Source organism: Podarcis pityusensis (genome assembly GCF_964106645.2).
Source record: "Podarcis pityusensis genome assembly, chromosome: 7".
Lineage (NCBI taxonomy): Eukaryota > Metazoa > Chordata > Lepidosauria > Squamata > Lacertidae > Podarcis > Podarcis pityusensis.
The window spans coordinates 4537511-4554787 of NC_138031.1; the positions used below are offsets into that span (position 1 = coordinate 4537511).

At 49.2% G+C, this 17277-nt stretch overlaps 1 protein-coding gene across 4 annotated transcripts in view; it reads right to left on the minus strand.

Annotated features, from left to right (window-relative positions):
* ADGRB1 (adhesion G protein-coupled receptor B1) overlaps positions 1–17277 on the minus strand; it is a 381525-nt gene that overhangs the window by 155308 nt on the left and 208940 nt on the right. For all 4 annotated transcript variants that reach the window (XM_081012479.1, XM_081012478.1, XM_081012481.1 and 1 more), the window contains exons 10-12: positions 7839–7945; positions 7144–7338; positions 2011–2079 (exon numbers count right to left, since the gene is read on the minus strand). In XM_081012479.1, the coding sequence (XP_080868605.1) occupies positions 2011–2079; positions 7144–7338; positions 7839–7945 (371 nt within the window). The remainder of the gene's footprint in view (positions 1–2010; positions 2080–7143; positions 7339–7838; positions 7946–17277) is intronic.

Here is a 17277-nt window from a genome sequence, read left to right on the forward strand (position 1 = left end):
TTTTTTTTCCTCCTCCTGCATTTATTGGATTTAGCACACATAGATCTTCCTGGCATTTTATTTGGAAATAAGATAGAGGATGTAAGGGAAGACACCTCTGTCACAGCCCAAGTCCTTCCACACAGGCTTCCCAGGCCGGTGTGGTGTAGTGGTTAAAAGCGGTAGACTCGTAATCTGGTGAACCAGGTTCGATTCCCCACTCCTCCACATGCAGCTACTGGGTGACCTTGGGCTAGTCACACTTCTCTGAAGTCTCTCAGCCCCACTCACCTCACAGAGTGTTTGTTGTGGGGGAGGAAGGGAAAGGAGATTGTTAGCCGCTTTGAGACTCCTTCGGGTAGTGATAAAGCGGGATATAAAATATTTTAATATTTTCATGTTTCAATATTTTAATGTTGTATTTTTAATGTTGTTTTTAAGTTGTAATCATTTAACTTGTTTTTATTATTGCTTGTAAGCCGCTCTGAGCCCGGCCTTGGCTGGGGAGGGCGGGGTATAAATAAAAATTATTACGATTATTATATCAAATCCAAACTCCTCTTCTTCCTGCATTCGCAGAGGATGGATTTGAAAATCCGCTAGCAGGATTTGGAGCTGCAACACTTTCAGCATGAAACAGCAGCTTTCAGGGATGTCTGAATTGCTTCTCCATAGTTTGCCCCCTTTCCCCCTAGCATTAGTTCAGAGCTGTTTGCATCCCAATCGACTGCAGCTGTAGCACCACTTCTTTTTTTAAAAAAATAATAATAATAGCCTGCCTTCTCCCTTAATAACAGTGATATTGTCATGCAGCCAATTGGATCCATCCGCAAGATGGCACCTCTGAAGGAAAACAAGGCTAGTTTAAAGTGAGGACGTGCCCATGGTGACGTCATGCAGACAAATCCGATTGGCTGCATCCTAAGATGACATCGGTTGTTATCAGATATTGTCATTTGGATGAAACAACGGGGATGAGGACACAGTGGAAAGGGGGTGTGATTTGTTGTGAAGGAGTATTGTTGCCACAGTCTGGATTTCAGGTATGGTGCAGTGGTGGAATTTGGTACTATGGCTTTTGGAGTGAGGCCAAAATTTGGTGTACCCTGCACCCCGCAGCCCTCACATTGTGCTGGATTTTGAGGGTCCTAGAACCCTCCCAACGCCTTCCCAAAGCTGGCCAAGCACTTACTAGGCTTTGGGAAGGAGCAGGGAGGACTCTAGGACCCTGTGAGAGCCCTCAGGCCTCCTTCCCATAGCTGGGCAACTGCTTACTGGTGCCCAGTGTGGGGAACTAGTCCCCTTTTATCCCTCCTAAAATGAATAAAGACACAACAGTCTTCTTTTAAAAGTATGACAAGTTTACTCACATTCAGTTCACAGTTGGATCCCTGAAGGCAGGCTTTAGCTTGTAGTTACAGTTACCGCATGGCTTACATCCTTGTAAGGATGGGCCCGTGTGCTGCTAGCAGAGACCCAGCAGTGCAGTCCAAGAGAAGAAATGGCACCAAAAGAGGAAGATGGCTGCGTGACTGGACCTTTCGTTAGGTCTGCAAGAGTCACGCCCACCTACCTGTTCACATGCAAGGGGAGTATGCTCCAGACCCAGGTGTAGAAGGAAATTCTACCTTGGCTGGAGTAACACCCCCTGTCTGTGTCCACTCTAGGGAAACAAGGAATGTTGCATTTGACTGCTCCAGTGGATTACATCCCACAGATCTATGGAGGCCCACATTCAAATCCCAGGGCAGAAGTTCCCCGCTCCTGCTCTAGGTTGCCTTGCCAAGCATTCCCCATCAGCTCTTCCAATCTGCAGTGTGGTGCATTGGTTAGAGTGATGGAACAGGACCTGAGAGATAGTGTCTGTCAGGTGCTTTGAAGAAACCAAGGGGGAAAGGGCTAGATAAATATTGAAATGTTCACACTGACTCACAGCCTTGTTAAAACCCCTGAGAGACAGACACTTGCACTCGTACACATACAAAACTCCCAAAGCTGATGATGCCCATTTGAAGGACAAGGTTCTCATACCAGCTGAGCCTCTTCCCACTTGTCTCGGTTATCTTCTGTCAGGATGTTGCTAATTATCTGGACAAAGTTCTAGGACACAAAGACAAAACAAAAAAGCAGAAGCTGTGATCCGAGGAAGGGTTTGGTTTCATCCATGATTACATCAGGGCTCACCCAAAGCATATGATCATCCCTAGAAGGGCTATAACTACAGTGAAAGGGCATCTGCCTTGCATTCAGAAGGTCCCGGGTTCAGTCCCCGGCATCTCCAGGTAGAGTTGGGAGAGACACCTCCATCTGAATTCATGCAGAGCTGCTACCAGTCAGTGCAGACAATACTGAAGTAGGTGGACTAATGGGCCTATGTAGTAGAAGGAAGCTTGCTTGCTATGTTCCTAGAATTTGCTCCACTGCTCTCAGTCAACCCATTTTGCTGATTTGGAAAAGGAAACGGCCCTGCAGTTGTCTGCTACACATCTCCATCCACTTCTGAGCTGACCCAGAAGAGCCCAGAAAAAAATGTGTGCTTTGTGACAGCAAACCCTGGATCTAGGTATGTCAGAGAATTTCATTGAAGATGGAAACAGGAATGGAAATGGCCAACATTTGCTTATTTGTCCCGCGTCCAGAGGGGAAATTAAGCCCGATGGCCAGAATTCACTGTTCTCATTGCTTTGGGTCCACAAACAACATGCAATTGACTACTTTCCCTTTCTCCATTTGTGTTGCATTCCCTTTGCACTGAAGTGAATGGGGTGGAATAAAGTGACGGCAATGCAATTTGTGCATTTTGCCACAGCGGGCAGTGAGATGAACTGACTGCAGCAGAAGGGGTGCTACCTGCAAGAATTGCAAGGGAGGAAAGAAAAACACTGCCTTCTTTCATCCCTACCTGAATCCCACCTCCATGGAATGTATCCCAGATGGTGTCAGGGACTGGGCAGGGAAGGAACGGTGGAGACCTCCTCCCCATCCTGACCTTTACAGGGAGGAGGAAAAGGAAGGCAGTATAGATTTGCAACAGGGGTTTGAGGGAGGTCTCGGCTCAGAGGCAGGTGAGGGGGAAAGCTGGGAAATCATGGGAGACCCAGAACAACACCCAGCTGACATGCTGTCATTAGAAAGCATTCCAGACCCTCCATCTCCCAGACCTTAAAAGCAGGAGAGCAAAGAGCTCAAAGACAGAGGGTGCTTAGCAGCACCCATAGAAGTGATGAATGAGGAAGTGGGAGAGACGGGGGGGGGTGAAGATTCACTCAGGACAACACCATTATCCAAGACAAAAGGTTGGGTTCTATAGCCTCTCTCAGTAATATTGAAATCAGAAAGGATAGTAAGAAACTTTTCCTATTCTTTATGCTTTCCTGGGCAACCAGCTGGGAGCCGCCGACAGCATCCTGACAACAGGTGGTAAGATAAGGTTACCAGATTTCTTTCAAAGAATCCGGGGACACTTTTTTTAAAGAAAGAGGGAGAAAAAGTTATTTTTAAAAATATTAAGTAATATATTCTCTTCTGTGGTCTCCTCTGTCACGTGGCCTTCCTCTGGGCCCCAGCCTGCTCTCTTGGAGTGCTAGCCACCGTGGAGTAGGCTCGGGTCGGGCCTGGGCTCAGCTACATGTCCTTGCCCTCCTCCTCAGCTCGGCAAGGTCGGGGCTCCCCTCTTTTTTCTCCTTCCTCTTTCTCTCTCTTCCTTCTCCTTCTCCTCTCCTGCTTCTCCCTGCGTCAGCTCCAGGGTTTTCCTGGCCCTGGAGCGCTGCTTGGCAGTCAGCCAGGTGGCCAGGCGCTCTTGCACCCAGCTCAATTTGGGTCGCGGGGTGTGTGTGTCAGCGGTTCCCCCAGTTGACGGGCCGGGCGTCCCCAGTTCCCCCTCAACAGTGGCGGTGGCAGTGGCAGTCTCAGCAGCCTGGAGCCAGCCTGGTAGCGCAGTTGGCTCTGGCTGGCTTCAGGAACTGCTCGCTGCCATGGTGCCCGCCATTTTGCCTCACCAGAAGTCCCCATATGATGTGTCTTGTGCCGTTGAACCAATCACACAACATTCATTCCCTACTAATAAATCTACAACACTTAAAATATAAATCCGGGGACATTAAATGAAATCCGGGGACAGTCCGGGGACAGATTTGAAAATCCGGGGGCTGGCACCGGGAAATGGGGACATCTGGTAACCATATGGTAAGATGCTTAGATACCACCACTGCCCTCTCCCAGGACACAGGCAGCAAAAATGGCTCTACAAAAATGGCTCTATTGCTCCTGTTCCCTGTGCTCATGGGCTTCATAAAGGCTTCTGGTTGGCCATTGTGGGAATGTGGAAGCTGGCCTGCATGCACCTTCTGTGTGATCCAGTAGGGTTCTCCTTTTATTCCTATGCGGTGCTGGCCGAGCCCACTGGGCCTGGTGGAGCGGCAGGCAGGGAGCCCAACAGTAGGGGGCACCAGTAACAATGACAAGCAGAGACAATGAATTCTAGCTTTCATAGAATCTTAGAATTGTAGAATAGGAAGAGACCACGAGGGTCATCTAGTCCAATCCCCTGCAATGCAGGGATATTTTGTCCAACGTGGGGCTCAAACCCACAATCATAAGATTAAGGGTCTCATGGTCTATCAACTGAGCTATTCTGTCCTTCCATGAGGACAACGCTGAGACAATGGAGGAAGAAGCCACAAGGCAGCACCACTCCCTGGACTGAGTTGAAAATAAGAAGGGAGGCAGACTGAAATTGGTGCCGCCAAGCCCCATTAATCCCAGTGGCCCTGCCTCAACTGTTCCTAGGCTCCTAACACCTGGTCTGCTGCTGTTTACATTTCCCCAGAGCGTCCGTCCGGTCCAGCCCATCCCTGAGAGTTCAGGAAGGAGGTGGGAAAGGAGGAGGTCTTTATTTCAAAGCCATTGATTTCCTTTCCAATTAGATAATTAGCAACGACGCCATGTGGGAAAGCAATCCAAGAGGATATATTTAACATTTTAAAGGCATGTGACCGTGACCTTCCCCTCCCAAGGACAGTCCCATAGCTGTTCTGCACAGACAACTGCAGAATGATGATTCTAATCTCCCGGTTCCGCCATGGGAACACCGAATGCTTTCCCTTGTTTCCCACTGACCACTGTGGCTCTGTCCATAGATGGCACAGAAACCAATTCATTCCGGCCCAAGGACATTTCATTTCGAAAATGAAACTTTGCTTTGCCACTGGGGAGAAGCAAGAGGGAAGAGCAATTTTGGAGATGCCAGGGAAAAAGCAGGAACAATTTCATTTTCTCCCCACTGCACCAAGAGTAGAGCTGGTACTTTACTGCTACTGTCCCTGATCGAGAAAACCATGATGGCTGGAGAGGACTGGGTCAAACACATACTTTCATTATGACAGATAAGTCTATCAATGGCTACTAGTCCTTCCCTCCCTTTTGCACCTTCCACTAAGCCTCTGAATATAATAATAATAATAATAATTTATTATTTATACCCCACCCATCTGACTGGGTTTCCCCAGCCACTCTGGGCGGCTTCCAACAAAACACTAAAATACAATAACCTATTAAACATTAGAAGCTCCCCTAAGCAGGGCTGCCTTCAGATATCTTCTAAAAGTTTGGTAGTTATTTTTCTCTTTGACATCTGGTGGGAGGGCGTTCCACAAGGAGGGTGCCACCACCAAGAAGGCCCTCTGCCTGGTTCCCTGTAACTTGGCTTCTCGCAGTGAGGGAACTGCTAGAAGTCCCTCGGCGCTGGACCTCAGTGTCCGGGCAGAACGATGGAGGTGGAGATGCTCCTTTAGGTATACTGGACCGAGGCTGTTTAGGGCTTTAAAGGTCAGCACCAACACTTTGAATTGTGCTCAGAAATGTACTGGGAGCCAGTGTAGGTCTTTCTGGACCGGTGTTATGTGGTCCCAGTGGCCACTCCCAGTCACCAGTCTAGCTGCCACATTCTGGATTAGTTGTAGTTTCCGGGTCACCTTCAAAAGTAGCCCCACATAGAGCGCATTGCAGTAGTCCAAGCGAGAGATAACCAGAGCATGCACCACTCTGGCGAGACAGTCTGCGGGCCTGTTGCTAGGGGTCAGAAGTGGAGAGAATTGCTGTTGCTGAAGGCTTCCCATGGGCATCTGGATGACCCCTGGGAGAGGAAGATGCTGGGCTAGATGGGCTTAATCAAGCAAGGCTTTTCTTAAGTGACTGTTAAAAAGGGATTGGAGTAGATAAATTAAGGAAGGTTATATAGATCTATTAAGGGACGCGGATGGTGCTGTGGGTTAAACCACAGAGCCTAGGACTTGCCGATCAGAAGGTCGGCAGTTCGAATCCCCGTGACGGGGTGAGCTCCAGTTGTTTGGTCCCTGCTCCTGCTAACCTAGCAGTTCAAAAGCTTGTCAAAGTGCAAGTAGATAAATAGGTATCGCTCCGGCGGGAAGGTAAACGGCGTTTCCATGTGCTGCTCTGGTTCACCAGTCATACTTGCCACATGACCCGGAAGCTGTACGCCAGCTCCCTCGGCCGATAAAGCGAGATGAGCGCCGCAACCCCAGAGTCGGTCACGACTGGACCTAATGGTCAGGGGTCCCTTTACCTTTATATAGATCTATTAGCCATGATACCTAAATTGAAACTCAGTGTTCAGAGCCAATTATGTTCAGAGCAGTTCCTGGAAGAGTAAAACAAAGGGGGGGGGGGAGATGTGTGAAATTATCTAGCCTTCATATCAGTACTTTAGCTGTGATTCCTGCATTGCACAGGGTTAGACTAGACGTCTCATTGGATCCCTTCCAACTCTACAGTCCTATGATTCTGGATATGGATTTCCTGGATACATCTGCTGGACCACGGTATACAACCCAATGCTGAAATAGATGGACCCAAGTCTACAAATCATGAACGCAGCCATATGGGTCCGACAGTCTCATCATGGATTCTTGTGACAGTGTTCCACCAACACATGCATGGACTTTGGGAAAGTAGAAGGTGCAGATGAAATGAAGATCAAGATTGAGAAAACTGCACATTTAAAAAATGTACAAAGCAGAACCACAGAGGCCTCCTAGCATGTTGGACACATTTGCCAGGTAATTCAGAGTTCCAAACTCCAGGGATAAGACTTTTTGGATCATCTCTCCTTCCTCAAGTTGTTGGATCTCCAACCTTCCAGCTCACCTGTATGTCACCAGTAGTGGGGCTGTAATAAGCTCTTCGGAAGATCTCGGTCATATTCCTGAGTACGTCGATGGTTGAGAGCAGATCCCCACTGTAGCTGGTCCCATCCTGAGAAATCTCCACCAGGTTTTGCAACACACCCGACACCCCTTCCCCTATCAAACCTCGCTGGGCTTTTGAAAGATGATCTCTTGTCTGGGGAGACAGAAATTGGCATGTGTTAACTTAAAACAGGGGTGGGTGACCTTTTTCAGCCACGTGCTCAACTTTGTACACTGGGCTGTATCCTAGTCCCATAAAAGCTAGAAATGTATTTCTCTCTACCTACCTTATTCTCTCCACAATTTATCCAGCTTAAGCCAAGAGACCCACTATTTAAGGCTTTGGGCTAGCCTGGTGAGCTACCAGGACTTGGTTGCTCTATCAGTCACAGAAAAGAAAACCAGGCCATGTAACATCAGCTTCTGTGATTGGAAGGCAGTATGAAGTCTCTGGATTGGATGGGTCTGGTATATAAATACTAGAAACCTTGAATTCTCTCCATGATTGGTCAACAGAGCAGCACTTCCTGCTTGCTATACTTCTCCAGTGCAACCTCAACTCCATCCACTGAGTTACGGGACTCTGAGTTGGAGAATGCACATCCCAGGTCTGGATTTAGGTTCCCAAGGTCCTGGCCCAGCCTCGACACTCACCATCATCTGGATGTTCCTGTAGTCGATGGAAACACACTTGACATATGTTGGAAGGGTCCAATAGGCAATGCCCTCTTCATCCAGCATGCACCGGCGTAGGATCAGCCCTGAAGGAGAGCAGAAAGGGGACAGTCAAGTACATCGCCAGTTGGCTGGTGAACTTACAAAGTCTACCCACAACAGCATTGATCCTTATCAGTCCAAGGAAGGAAGTTGGTCAACTTGAGAAAATCAAGCCATTGTAAACCGAGATAGCTGCTACTGGAGATGATTGCTGTGTGGTTGTAGAAAGCAGCAGACTGTGTGTGAAATAGGGAGAGTCTGCCTTTAGGGAGTTCAGTGGCAAAGTCCATTTAGTTCCAAAGTGAAACCTGCCCTCTAGTTTCTTAAAAATTGTGATTTCCCCATGACATAAGCTTCTGTTCTTCTGCCTCATTTTCAACGTATGTCATTTCACTAGGCATGTGGTTGGGCTTACCTTATGGTAGTAAGAAGACCAATGGTGGTGTCCATTTTTTCCTTTCCAATACACATCCTTCCTGCACTCTGCAGCCTCCATGGCTGCCCCAAGTGCTTCCTGCTCTGAAAAAAGTCCCATGAGAGGACCTATGCCATGACTTCCCCTGGGACTTAACTGAGGTCCCAGAAACCATGGACATTGGCTACTGACTGCCTGAGATGGATGCAATCACTGATTTTAGTTCTAAGGGAAGTCGTTCCTTTTATCTTAAGAAAATCTTCCACACTTTTAGCAATCACATTGCAATTTCTTTTTTAAAAATCTGTGCTTTAAAATAAAAATAATAATAATAAGCACAATAAAAGTAATAAAAGCTGTCAGGCCCACAGTAGGCAGCCTCCCTACCTTCCTGTATCCACAGTAAAGCTCAGGCCCCCAGGAAGGCTGCAAAGTGCAGACCATAAGGATTGCAGAATGAAAGAATGGACACCCACAAACACCCCAGGCCACCTGGACTGTAAGGTAAGCAAGCACACATGAGCAAACACAAAACGCTCTGCAGCCCACCCACGCAGTGGCGTAGCGTAGGGGGTGCAGGGGGGGCCGGCCGCACCGGGCGCAACATCTGGGGGGGGGGCGTTCGCACTCGCAGCTCTCTGCCCCTACCTGGCTCACTCACTCTCTCTCACTGCAGTGCTGGCTGTGCGAATCCGATCCGAGCCTCTGGGTCGCCGCCCACTGTGGAGGGGGTGGGTGCCAGGCGTGCGGTGCGGAGAGAGAGCGAGGGACTATCTGGGGGAGGGACAGTGCAGCGGCCGCCCAGCGCAGCGCTGAGCGCGGGAGAGAACCACACCAGCCCAGCCCAGGCAGCAGCAAGAAGAAGCTGGCAGCGGCGGCAGGTTAGGGGTTAGGGGGCGCAAATTACTTGCCTTGCCCCGGGTTAGGGGGTGCAAATTACTTGCCTTGCCCCGGGTTAGGGGGCACAAATTACTTGCCTTGCCCCGGGTTAGGGGGCACAAATTACTTGCCTTGCCCCAGGTTAGGGGGCGCAAATTACTTGCCTTGCCCTGGGTGCTGACAACCCACGCTACGCCGCTGCACCCATGGAATTTCACCAACACTGAACATAAGTGCATAAGGAGAGGCTGCAGGATCAGGCCACTAGCCCATCTAGGTCAGCAACCTGTCTTCATAGTGGCCAGCCAGATGGCCCTAAGGGAAACCAGCGAGCAGGATCCGAGTGCAAGAGTAATAATAATAATAATAATAATAATTTATTATTTATACCTCGCCCATCTGGTTGGGTTTCCCCAGCCACTCTGGGCGGCTTCCAACAGAATATTAAAATACCGTAATCAATTAAACATTAAAAGCTTCCCTAAACAGGGCTGCCTTCAGATATCTTCTAAAAGTCTGGTAGTTGTTTTTCTCTTTGACATCTGGTGGGAGGGCATTCCACAGGGCGGGTGCCACTACTGAGAAGGCCCTCTCCCTGGTTCCCTGTAACTTGGCTTCTCGCAGGGAGGGAACCGCCAGAAGGCCTTCGGAGCTGGATCTCAGCGTCCGGGCTGAACGATGGGGGTGGAGAAGCTCCTTCAGATATACTGGACCGAGGCCATTTAGGGCTTTAAAGATCAGCACCAACACTTGAATTGTGCTCAGAAATGTACTGGGAGCCACTGTAGGCCTTTGAAGACCGGTGTTATGTGGTCTCGGCAGCCACTCCCAGTCACCAGTCTAGCTGCCGCATTCTGGATTAGTTGTAGTTTCCGGGTCACCTTCAAAGGTAGCCCCACATAGAGTGCATTGCAGTAGTCCAAGCAAGCGATAACTAGAGCATGCACCACTCTGGTGAGCCAGTCTGCAACTCTCCCCTCCTGTGGTTTTCAGCAACTGCTGTTCAGAAGCATCTCTGCCTCCACCCGTAGAGGAAAAGCACAGCCATGGTGGCTAGAAGCCAACAATAGCCCTCGCCTTCCATGCATTGGTCTCTCTCTTAAAGCCACCCTAATTTGGTGGTCCTCTAAGTTGGTGGTTTCCTTCTCCCCTTTGATCATTTCTGAATGCTGTTTCTTTCCTCACTGATTGATGGAGAAGAGTTGGGCAGCGGAGGGAGGAACACAGGAGAAATTTTTGGCTCAACAGCAAGCGCAGCCCATACAGGTGGACACACATCATTGCTTGTTGAAGAACCACATGGGAGAACCTATAGTCAGGAAATAAATATTCAGCAGCAACAACATCTTTGGGAACCAACAGGCAGTTATTCATCATCCTGGCAAGAGCTAATGTCCACTGCCTTCCATTTCTCTTGTCTCTCCTAATTTAGAGTGATCCTCTTGTTTGGCAGTTCCTCACCTTTGGGACTCACAAGCTAAAGTGGTGGGGTCAGATCGAACAAATGAGGCCACCTTAGCTGACCCCTTCCTTGCCATGGACGTGGACACACACTCTCCCCATCAAGAGCCCCCAGAGGGAGCCGTTTTCACCAACTCCACAGCAGGGCATGTCTTTCGGAACCATTCAGCAATTCATCTTCAGACACGGTTCGGAAACGCCAGCTGCTATCCTGGCACATCTTCCGGGTTAGATGTCCAGAGAAGGCAGCTTTGACACAAATAAGCCAGAAGATTGTGGCCAGAGCTTCTGCTCCACAGCCACAGCAGCCAGAAAGACGCATCTCAGTTTTTGCAAGAACAAATTGTCTACTGTGTCTACCACTGTGATCCATGCGACGGTCACCTCCAGACTGGATTATTGTGACTCGCTCTACATGGGGCTGCCCTTGAGACTGACCCAGAAACTCCAGCGGGTGCAGAATGTCGTGGCGAGACTCCTTATGGGGTCCTCGCTGCGAGATCACATTCACCCGGTGCTATACCAGCTGCACTGGCTCCCGGTGGAGTACAGGATCAGGTTCAAGGTGCTGGTTTTAACCTTTAAAGCCCTATACGGCCTAGGACCCTTGTACCTATGGGACCGCCTGTCCTGGTATGTCCCACAGAGGAACCTACGGTCTTCAAATAAAAACATCCTGAAGGTCCCAGGCCGCAGGGAGGTTAGGCTGGCCTCAACTAGAGCCAGGGCTTTTTCTGCTCCAATCTGGTGGAACGCTCTGTCACAAGAGACTAGGGCCCTGCGGGACTTGAAATCTTTCCACAGGGCCTGCAAGATGGAGCTGTTCTGTCAGGCCTTTGGTTGGGGTTCAGTCTGACTCCCTCTCCCCTTGCATGAACTTGCATGAAAGTAGCCTCCCAATTTTTCTCACAGGCCCATATAACTTCAGCACAAACAGTTGGGCCTGGTGAGCATTTAAGGTCCCCAACCCTAATCTGCGGGTTGCCATCTGATTGGATTTTATTCTGATCTGATTTGAGGATGTATGTTAACTGATTTTATGTTAATGTGTTATACATTTGATGTTAGCCGCTCTGAGCCCGTCTTCGGCTGGGAAGGGTGGGATATAAATAAATTATTATTATTATTATTATTATTATTATTATTATTATTATTACTACTACTTCCAGTCCCAGGGCAAGTTCACATTGAAAAATTCCTCTGCGTCTTCTGCCTTGCTGCCTAGTTTTCTGAATCCTGTTTGCTTCAGACAATTAAGGTTTGCTTCAGACACGCTGCACTGAAAGAATCCTGAGAACTGTAGTTTAAGGATACCCTGTGAGGGAACTATAGCTCCCGGGATTATGTTCTTTTTTGAGGTGGTATGATGTGCAGCGCGGGTGGCACTGTGGGTTAAACCACAGAACCTAGGACTTGCCGATCGGAAGGTCGGTGGTTCCAATTCCCCACGACGGGGTGAGCTCCCGTTGCTCGGTCCCTGCTCCTGCCAACCTAGCAGTTCAAAAGAACGTCGAAGTGTGAGTAGATAAATAGGTACCGCTCCGGCGGGAAACGGTGTTTCCGTGCACTGCTCTGGTTCGCCAGAAGTGGCACAGTCATGCTGGCCACATGACCCGGAAGCTGTACGCCGGCTCCCTCGGCCAATAAAGTGAGATTAGCGCCGCAACCCCAGAGTTGGTCACAACTGGACCTAATGGTCAGGGGTTCCTTTACTAAAGGGAGATGGGAAAAGGTTTCTCTCAATATTTTCTGTGCTTAGAACTCTGTACCTAAGAAAGGTTGCTCTCAAATACTATCTGCAGTAAATTCCTGTGCTAATCCTGTGCTAATCTTACTTCTGCAAATTTTGGCCAGACAGTTAGCACACCGCCAGTGACTGCTTGCAAAATTTGGCTGACAGGTCAAAAGTTCGTTTCCTGCCTAGCCAGCTAGCAAGAAACCGCTGCTGTTAGCAATAACTAACCAGACCTGCTAAATTTGGCTGGCGGGTCAAAAGTGCAGATTTAACCAGGCCTGCTAAAGAGGCCCCTTTTCCTGTCTTATGCTTACTAATGCAAAGATGAGAAAAGACACGTGTATGAAGGAGAGGGGAAGGAATGTTTAGCAAGCAATAAAATGTGTTTAGCAAGCAAAATAGAAAGACAGGAATGTTTAGCAAGCAATAAAATGTGTTTAGCAAGCAATATAGATGTGCCATGTAAGGGAATAATTTGAGAAGGTATGGGAGGGGGGAAGAGTGCTCAGAGAGTATAAGAAAGTTTGCTGAAGTGTCTTGCTTTACAGCCAGTATATTTTCAGGAGCTATCCAGCTGGTTGTCTCTGTGTACAGATATTGAAATCTGTGCACAGATTTCAATAAACTTTTTCTCCAAAGAAGATTTTGCTTTCCTGGTACTTTTGTTCCCTCCAAGGTCCGGGGATGGCGTGGCTGATGGATCCCTAGGTAAATAAGGCTTCATTTCTTTGGGGGCTCGTCCGGGATAAGCCCTCTCCCCAATACGGACCGGAGGGCCAGGCTCAACCAAGGTGAACAGCTCAGCAGCGTTTGCAGGCTCCCGTGCGCACCCCACCTGTTTCGTGGGGGGAGCCAGCCACACTGTCCTGCAGTGGAGACATCTTGTTGAGGGAGAAAAACAAAGAGGACGGCGCCGAGGGGACAGGTCCGCAGCGGAAAAAGGTAAGCCCAAGGGAAAGGGCGTGGGCCCCCAAGGAAAAGGGGGGCGAGGTCTGATCAGCCTCACCTGGTTGGGCAGTAGAGTGCCAGCCACCAGGAATAAGGGGATTGGTTGCGCAGTAGAGTGCCAGCCACCAGGAATAAGGGGATTGGTTGTGCAGGAGAGTGCCACCAGCAAAAATTTGGAACAGAAGAAGGAGGGAAAATTATTTTGGTGTGTTTTGTGTATTGCATGCTGAAATTATTTTGGTGTGTTTAGTGTGTTACATGTTGAAATTATATTGGTGTGTTTTGTATGTTGTATGTTGCATGTCAAGATACTCTAGTGGCTGAATTGTCAAGTGTGGGCCAGGGCTTAGTGTCCCCTTGGCCGAGCGATTGTAGGTCTGTTGTGTGTGAAGTATCTGGAAGAAATGGGTTCTGGCCAAAGTAAAAGTACCCCTTTGAAATGCTTTTGGGGATTCAAGCTGATGAGAGGGGAGGATGAGGACATTGTGTAAATTAGATTGGCCCACCCCAAAATAACAAATTGGCCGTCCATCAGGACCCTTGATTTGCAACTCATTAATCCATTATATCAGAACATTTTGAATGTCCACCCTGATCAAATCCCCTACATTTCCACATGGAAGACCAATGTGGAACAGACCCCCCCCCCCCTGGCTGAAGTCATGCTGCCAAAAAGTCTCAGGCAGCCGTATCTGCTCAGTCAGGAAGACAGGAGGACAACCCCCCAGTCCTCCAGGATTCAGAGAGGGAAGAAGATAAAAGTTTTGATGCCCCACCACCTCATGCCCCGGCAACAGCCCTGGCACCACCCCCGCCACAGGGAACAGATGGCCCAGCCCCCAATCCCGTGGACAATGCATTGGTAGACCTGGGCGAGGATGGAGAAAGGGAGGAACGAGAAGAGGATGGTGAGGATGAGGAATTTGTAAAAAGATTAGTTAAGTTGATAGGTGATAATAAGAACAGGCAGAACGTTTGAGAAAGTATGTGGAACCTTATGCATGAGAAGTGGACGTCAGTCCCCATATGTTAAAAACAGCGGGATGTGTAGGGGAACAGAGAAGAAAGTGGCAGAAAGAGTGGGGAAGGCAGTGAAAAGAGTGACCCTCCATAGGGCACATAAAACACAGGAGGAGGGCGCGGCCAGAGTGATGCCTCTCCATAGAGTGTATGACCCTCCGGCCCCCACGGGACCTAACGGGGTGGTGCCCAATAGAACTTATACAGTTCAACATGTCCCCTTCTCTAGTGCAGATGTTTGTAATTGGAAGAACCAAAACCCTTCATTTGAAGAAAACCCTGCCAAAATCATTAAGCTGTTTGAGGGAATTTTTTTTAAAACATACAACCCCACTTTTTATGATGTGCAATATTTGATGGATGCCCTGCTAGCTACAGAGGAGGATAGGCGAATTCATGCTGAAGCCCAAGCACACATGAGAGCGCAGGGGGCAGGAGATCAAGCTGTTGCAACAGGATATCCTGAAACTACACTGAATTGGGATTATCAGACCATTGAAGGGCAAAATACCCTCACCACTTATCGCCAGAATGTCTTAAATGGCATGAGGAGGGCAGCCAGAAAACTCACCAACTTTGTGGAGGCCAGAGAAATAGTGCAAGGAACAGAGGAGGCCCCTGGAGCCTACTTAAAGAAGCTGAAGGAAGCCTACCGCCAGTATATCCATGCCCCTATCATAAAAACTGCCTTTGTAGCCCAAGCAGCGCCCGATATTTGCCGAAAAATCCAGATGGGCCACACCCTGAAATGGATGTTAGAAAATAGCCCAAACCACTTATAATCAGAGAGAGGAAGAGGCCCAGAAGAAAAAAGGAGAAGTACCAGGCAGAGAAGTTGATGGCCCTGAAGACGGGAGGTCCACCATTAGAAGAAGAAGAGGAGGGCGAGGCCGCTTAGGAAAGAGTCAGCGTGCCATCTGCCGAAAGGCACCTATTTCCTCTCCCAGGCTAAAATGAGGAAATGTCAGATGCTACTACATCCGCGTTAGAAATTCCAAGTCACCACAACCCTCAACCCAGCTGCCCTATTACCGGTAGGAGTAGGTGAGGAGCCCACGCATGACTGCATTGAAGTAATGGATGAGGTGTATTCTAGCAGGCCTGACCTTAAAGATGAAGCAGACCCCCAGTGGCCATCATGGTTTATGGATGGAAGCAGCTTCATTGAGGCTGGACACCGGAAGGCAGGTTATGCAGTGGTAACCCTGGAAGACCAGGTGATCGAAGCAAAGTCACTCCCGCCTGGAACATCGGCCCAGCTGGCAGAGCTAACTGCGCTTACCAGAGCCCTGAGCCTGGCAAAGGGACAGAAGATAAACTTTTATACAGATTCTAAGTATGCATTCCTGACTTTACATGCCCATGGAGCCTTATGGAAAGAAAGAGGTTTGCTTACCTCCAGAGGAAGCCAGGTGGCCCACCCACAAGCCTTGTTGAACCTTCTGGATGCTGTATGGGAGCCCGAGGCAGTGGCAGTTATCCATTGTTATGGACACAAGACTGGACCAGGAGAAGTGGCCAGAGGAAACCGATTGGCAGACAGAGTGGCCAAGGAAGCAGCCCAAGAACTGGCCCCCGCCTCGGTTATTGGAGCACTGGTCCCAGAAGAGATTTTAAGCACCACTGACAAGCCAGCTTATACGAAGCAGGAAAGGGACACTGCAGACGCTCAGGAGCTGACATTGTCCAAAGAAGGATGGTACCTTACCCCTGATGACAGGATATGGATTCCAGAGTCCCTTTCTCGGCAGGTTACTCAGAGATACCATGATTCAACCCACATAGGACCAGATGCTACAACCAAGCAGCTGGAGAAATGCTTCTATATAGCCCACCTCTACCAACTGGCAGCCCAGGTTTCCAGGAAATGCCTGCTATGTCAAAAGAATAACCCCAGAACCGGACCACTAGCTCCCCCAGGAGTTCAGCACAGTGGAACTGCACCTATGGAAGATCTTGTCGTGGACTTTACTGAATTACCCCATTGTGGACTACACCGCTACCTGCTGGTGGCAGTGTGCACCTACACCGGATGGGCCGAAGCATGGCCAACAAAGACTGAAAAGGCATTTGAAGTAACCAGGTGCCTGCTTAGGGAAATCATCCCTCGCTATGGATTGCCAAGGTCCATAGGATCTGACAATGGACCAGCATTTGTTCATGCAGTCCTACAGGGACTGGCAAAAGCGCTCCAGATCAACTGGAAGCTGCATACTGCTTATAGACCCCAGAGTTCTGGAAAGGTAGAGAGAATGAACAGGACTCTAAAGAATCAGCTGTCCAAGCTGACACAGGAAACCGGGTCTAATTGGGTGACCATGTTGCCCTTGGCATTACTCAGGGTCCGCAGTCTCCCGTCAAAGCGAACCCACCTGTCACCCTTTGAAATTGTGCTTGGGAGACCGGTCCCATATGTCAGAATGTTGTCCCCACATGCTGGTCAGGATATGCAATTGAATAATTAAGTCCAGATATTCTTCCGAGTTTTCTTTTGTCTCGACAGGTGGACCCAGGCTCGCAACCCCTGTGTGTTGGCTGCATCAGTTCGAGCCAGGTGATGAAGTGTGGGTAAACGATTGGGCACGGACGCAGCTACAACCGTGCTGGAACCTTATACCGTCCTGCTCTCCACACCCACCGCCGTGAAATTCGCCGGCATCACCCCTTGGGTCCACCACACCAGAGTGACCACTATAGATTGAACTGTGCAGTTAAATCCTGATTAACCCCTTCGGCTGACCATCTCCAGACCCTCCGCTGATGACCGCTCTGCTGATATCACACCGGAAGCTGATATCTCAACGCACAGCTGAAGAAATGGATGGGAGGGACGCCCGCGGGCAGCGTCTCCAACGTGAAAACCCGTGCCGGGACTGATCCAGGAAGTCCACCAGGACATTTAATACTTTCATAAGGAC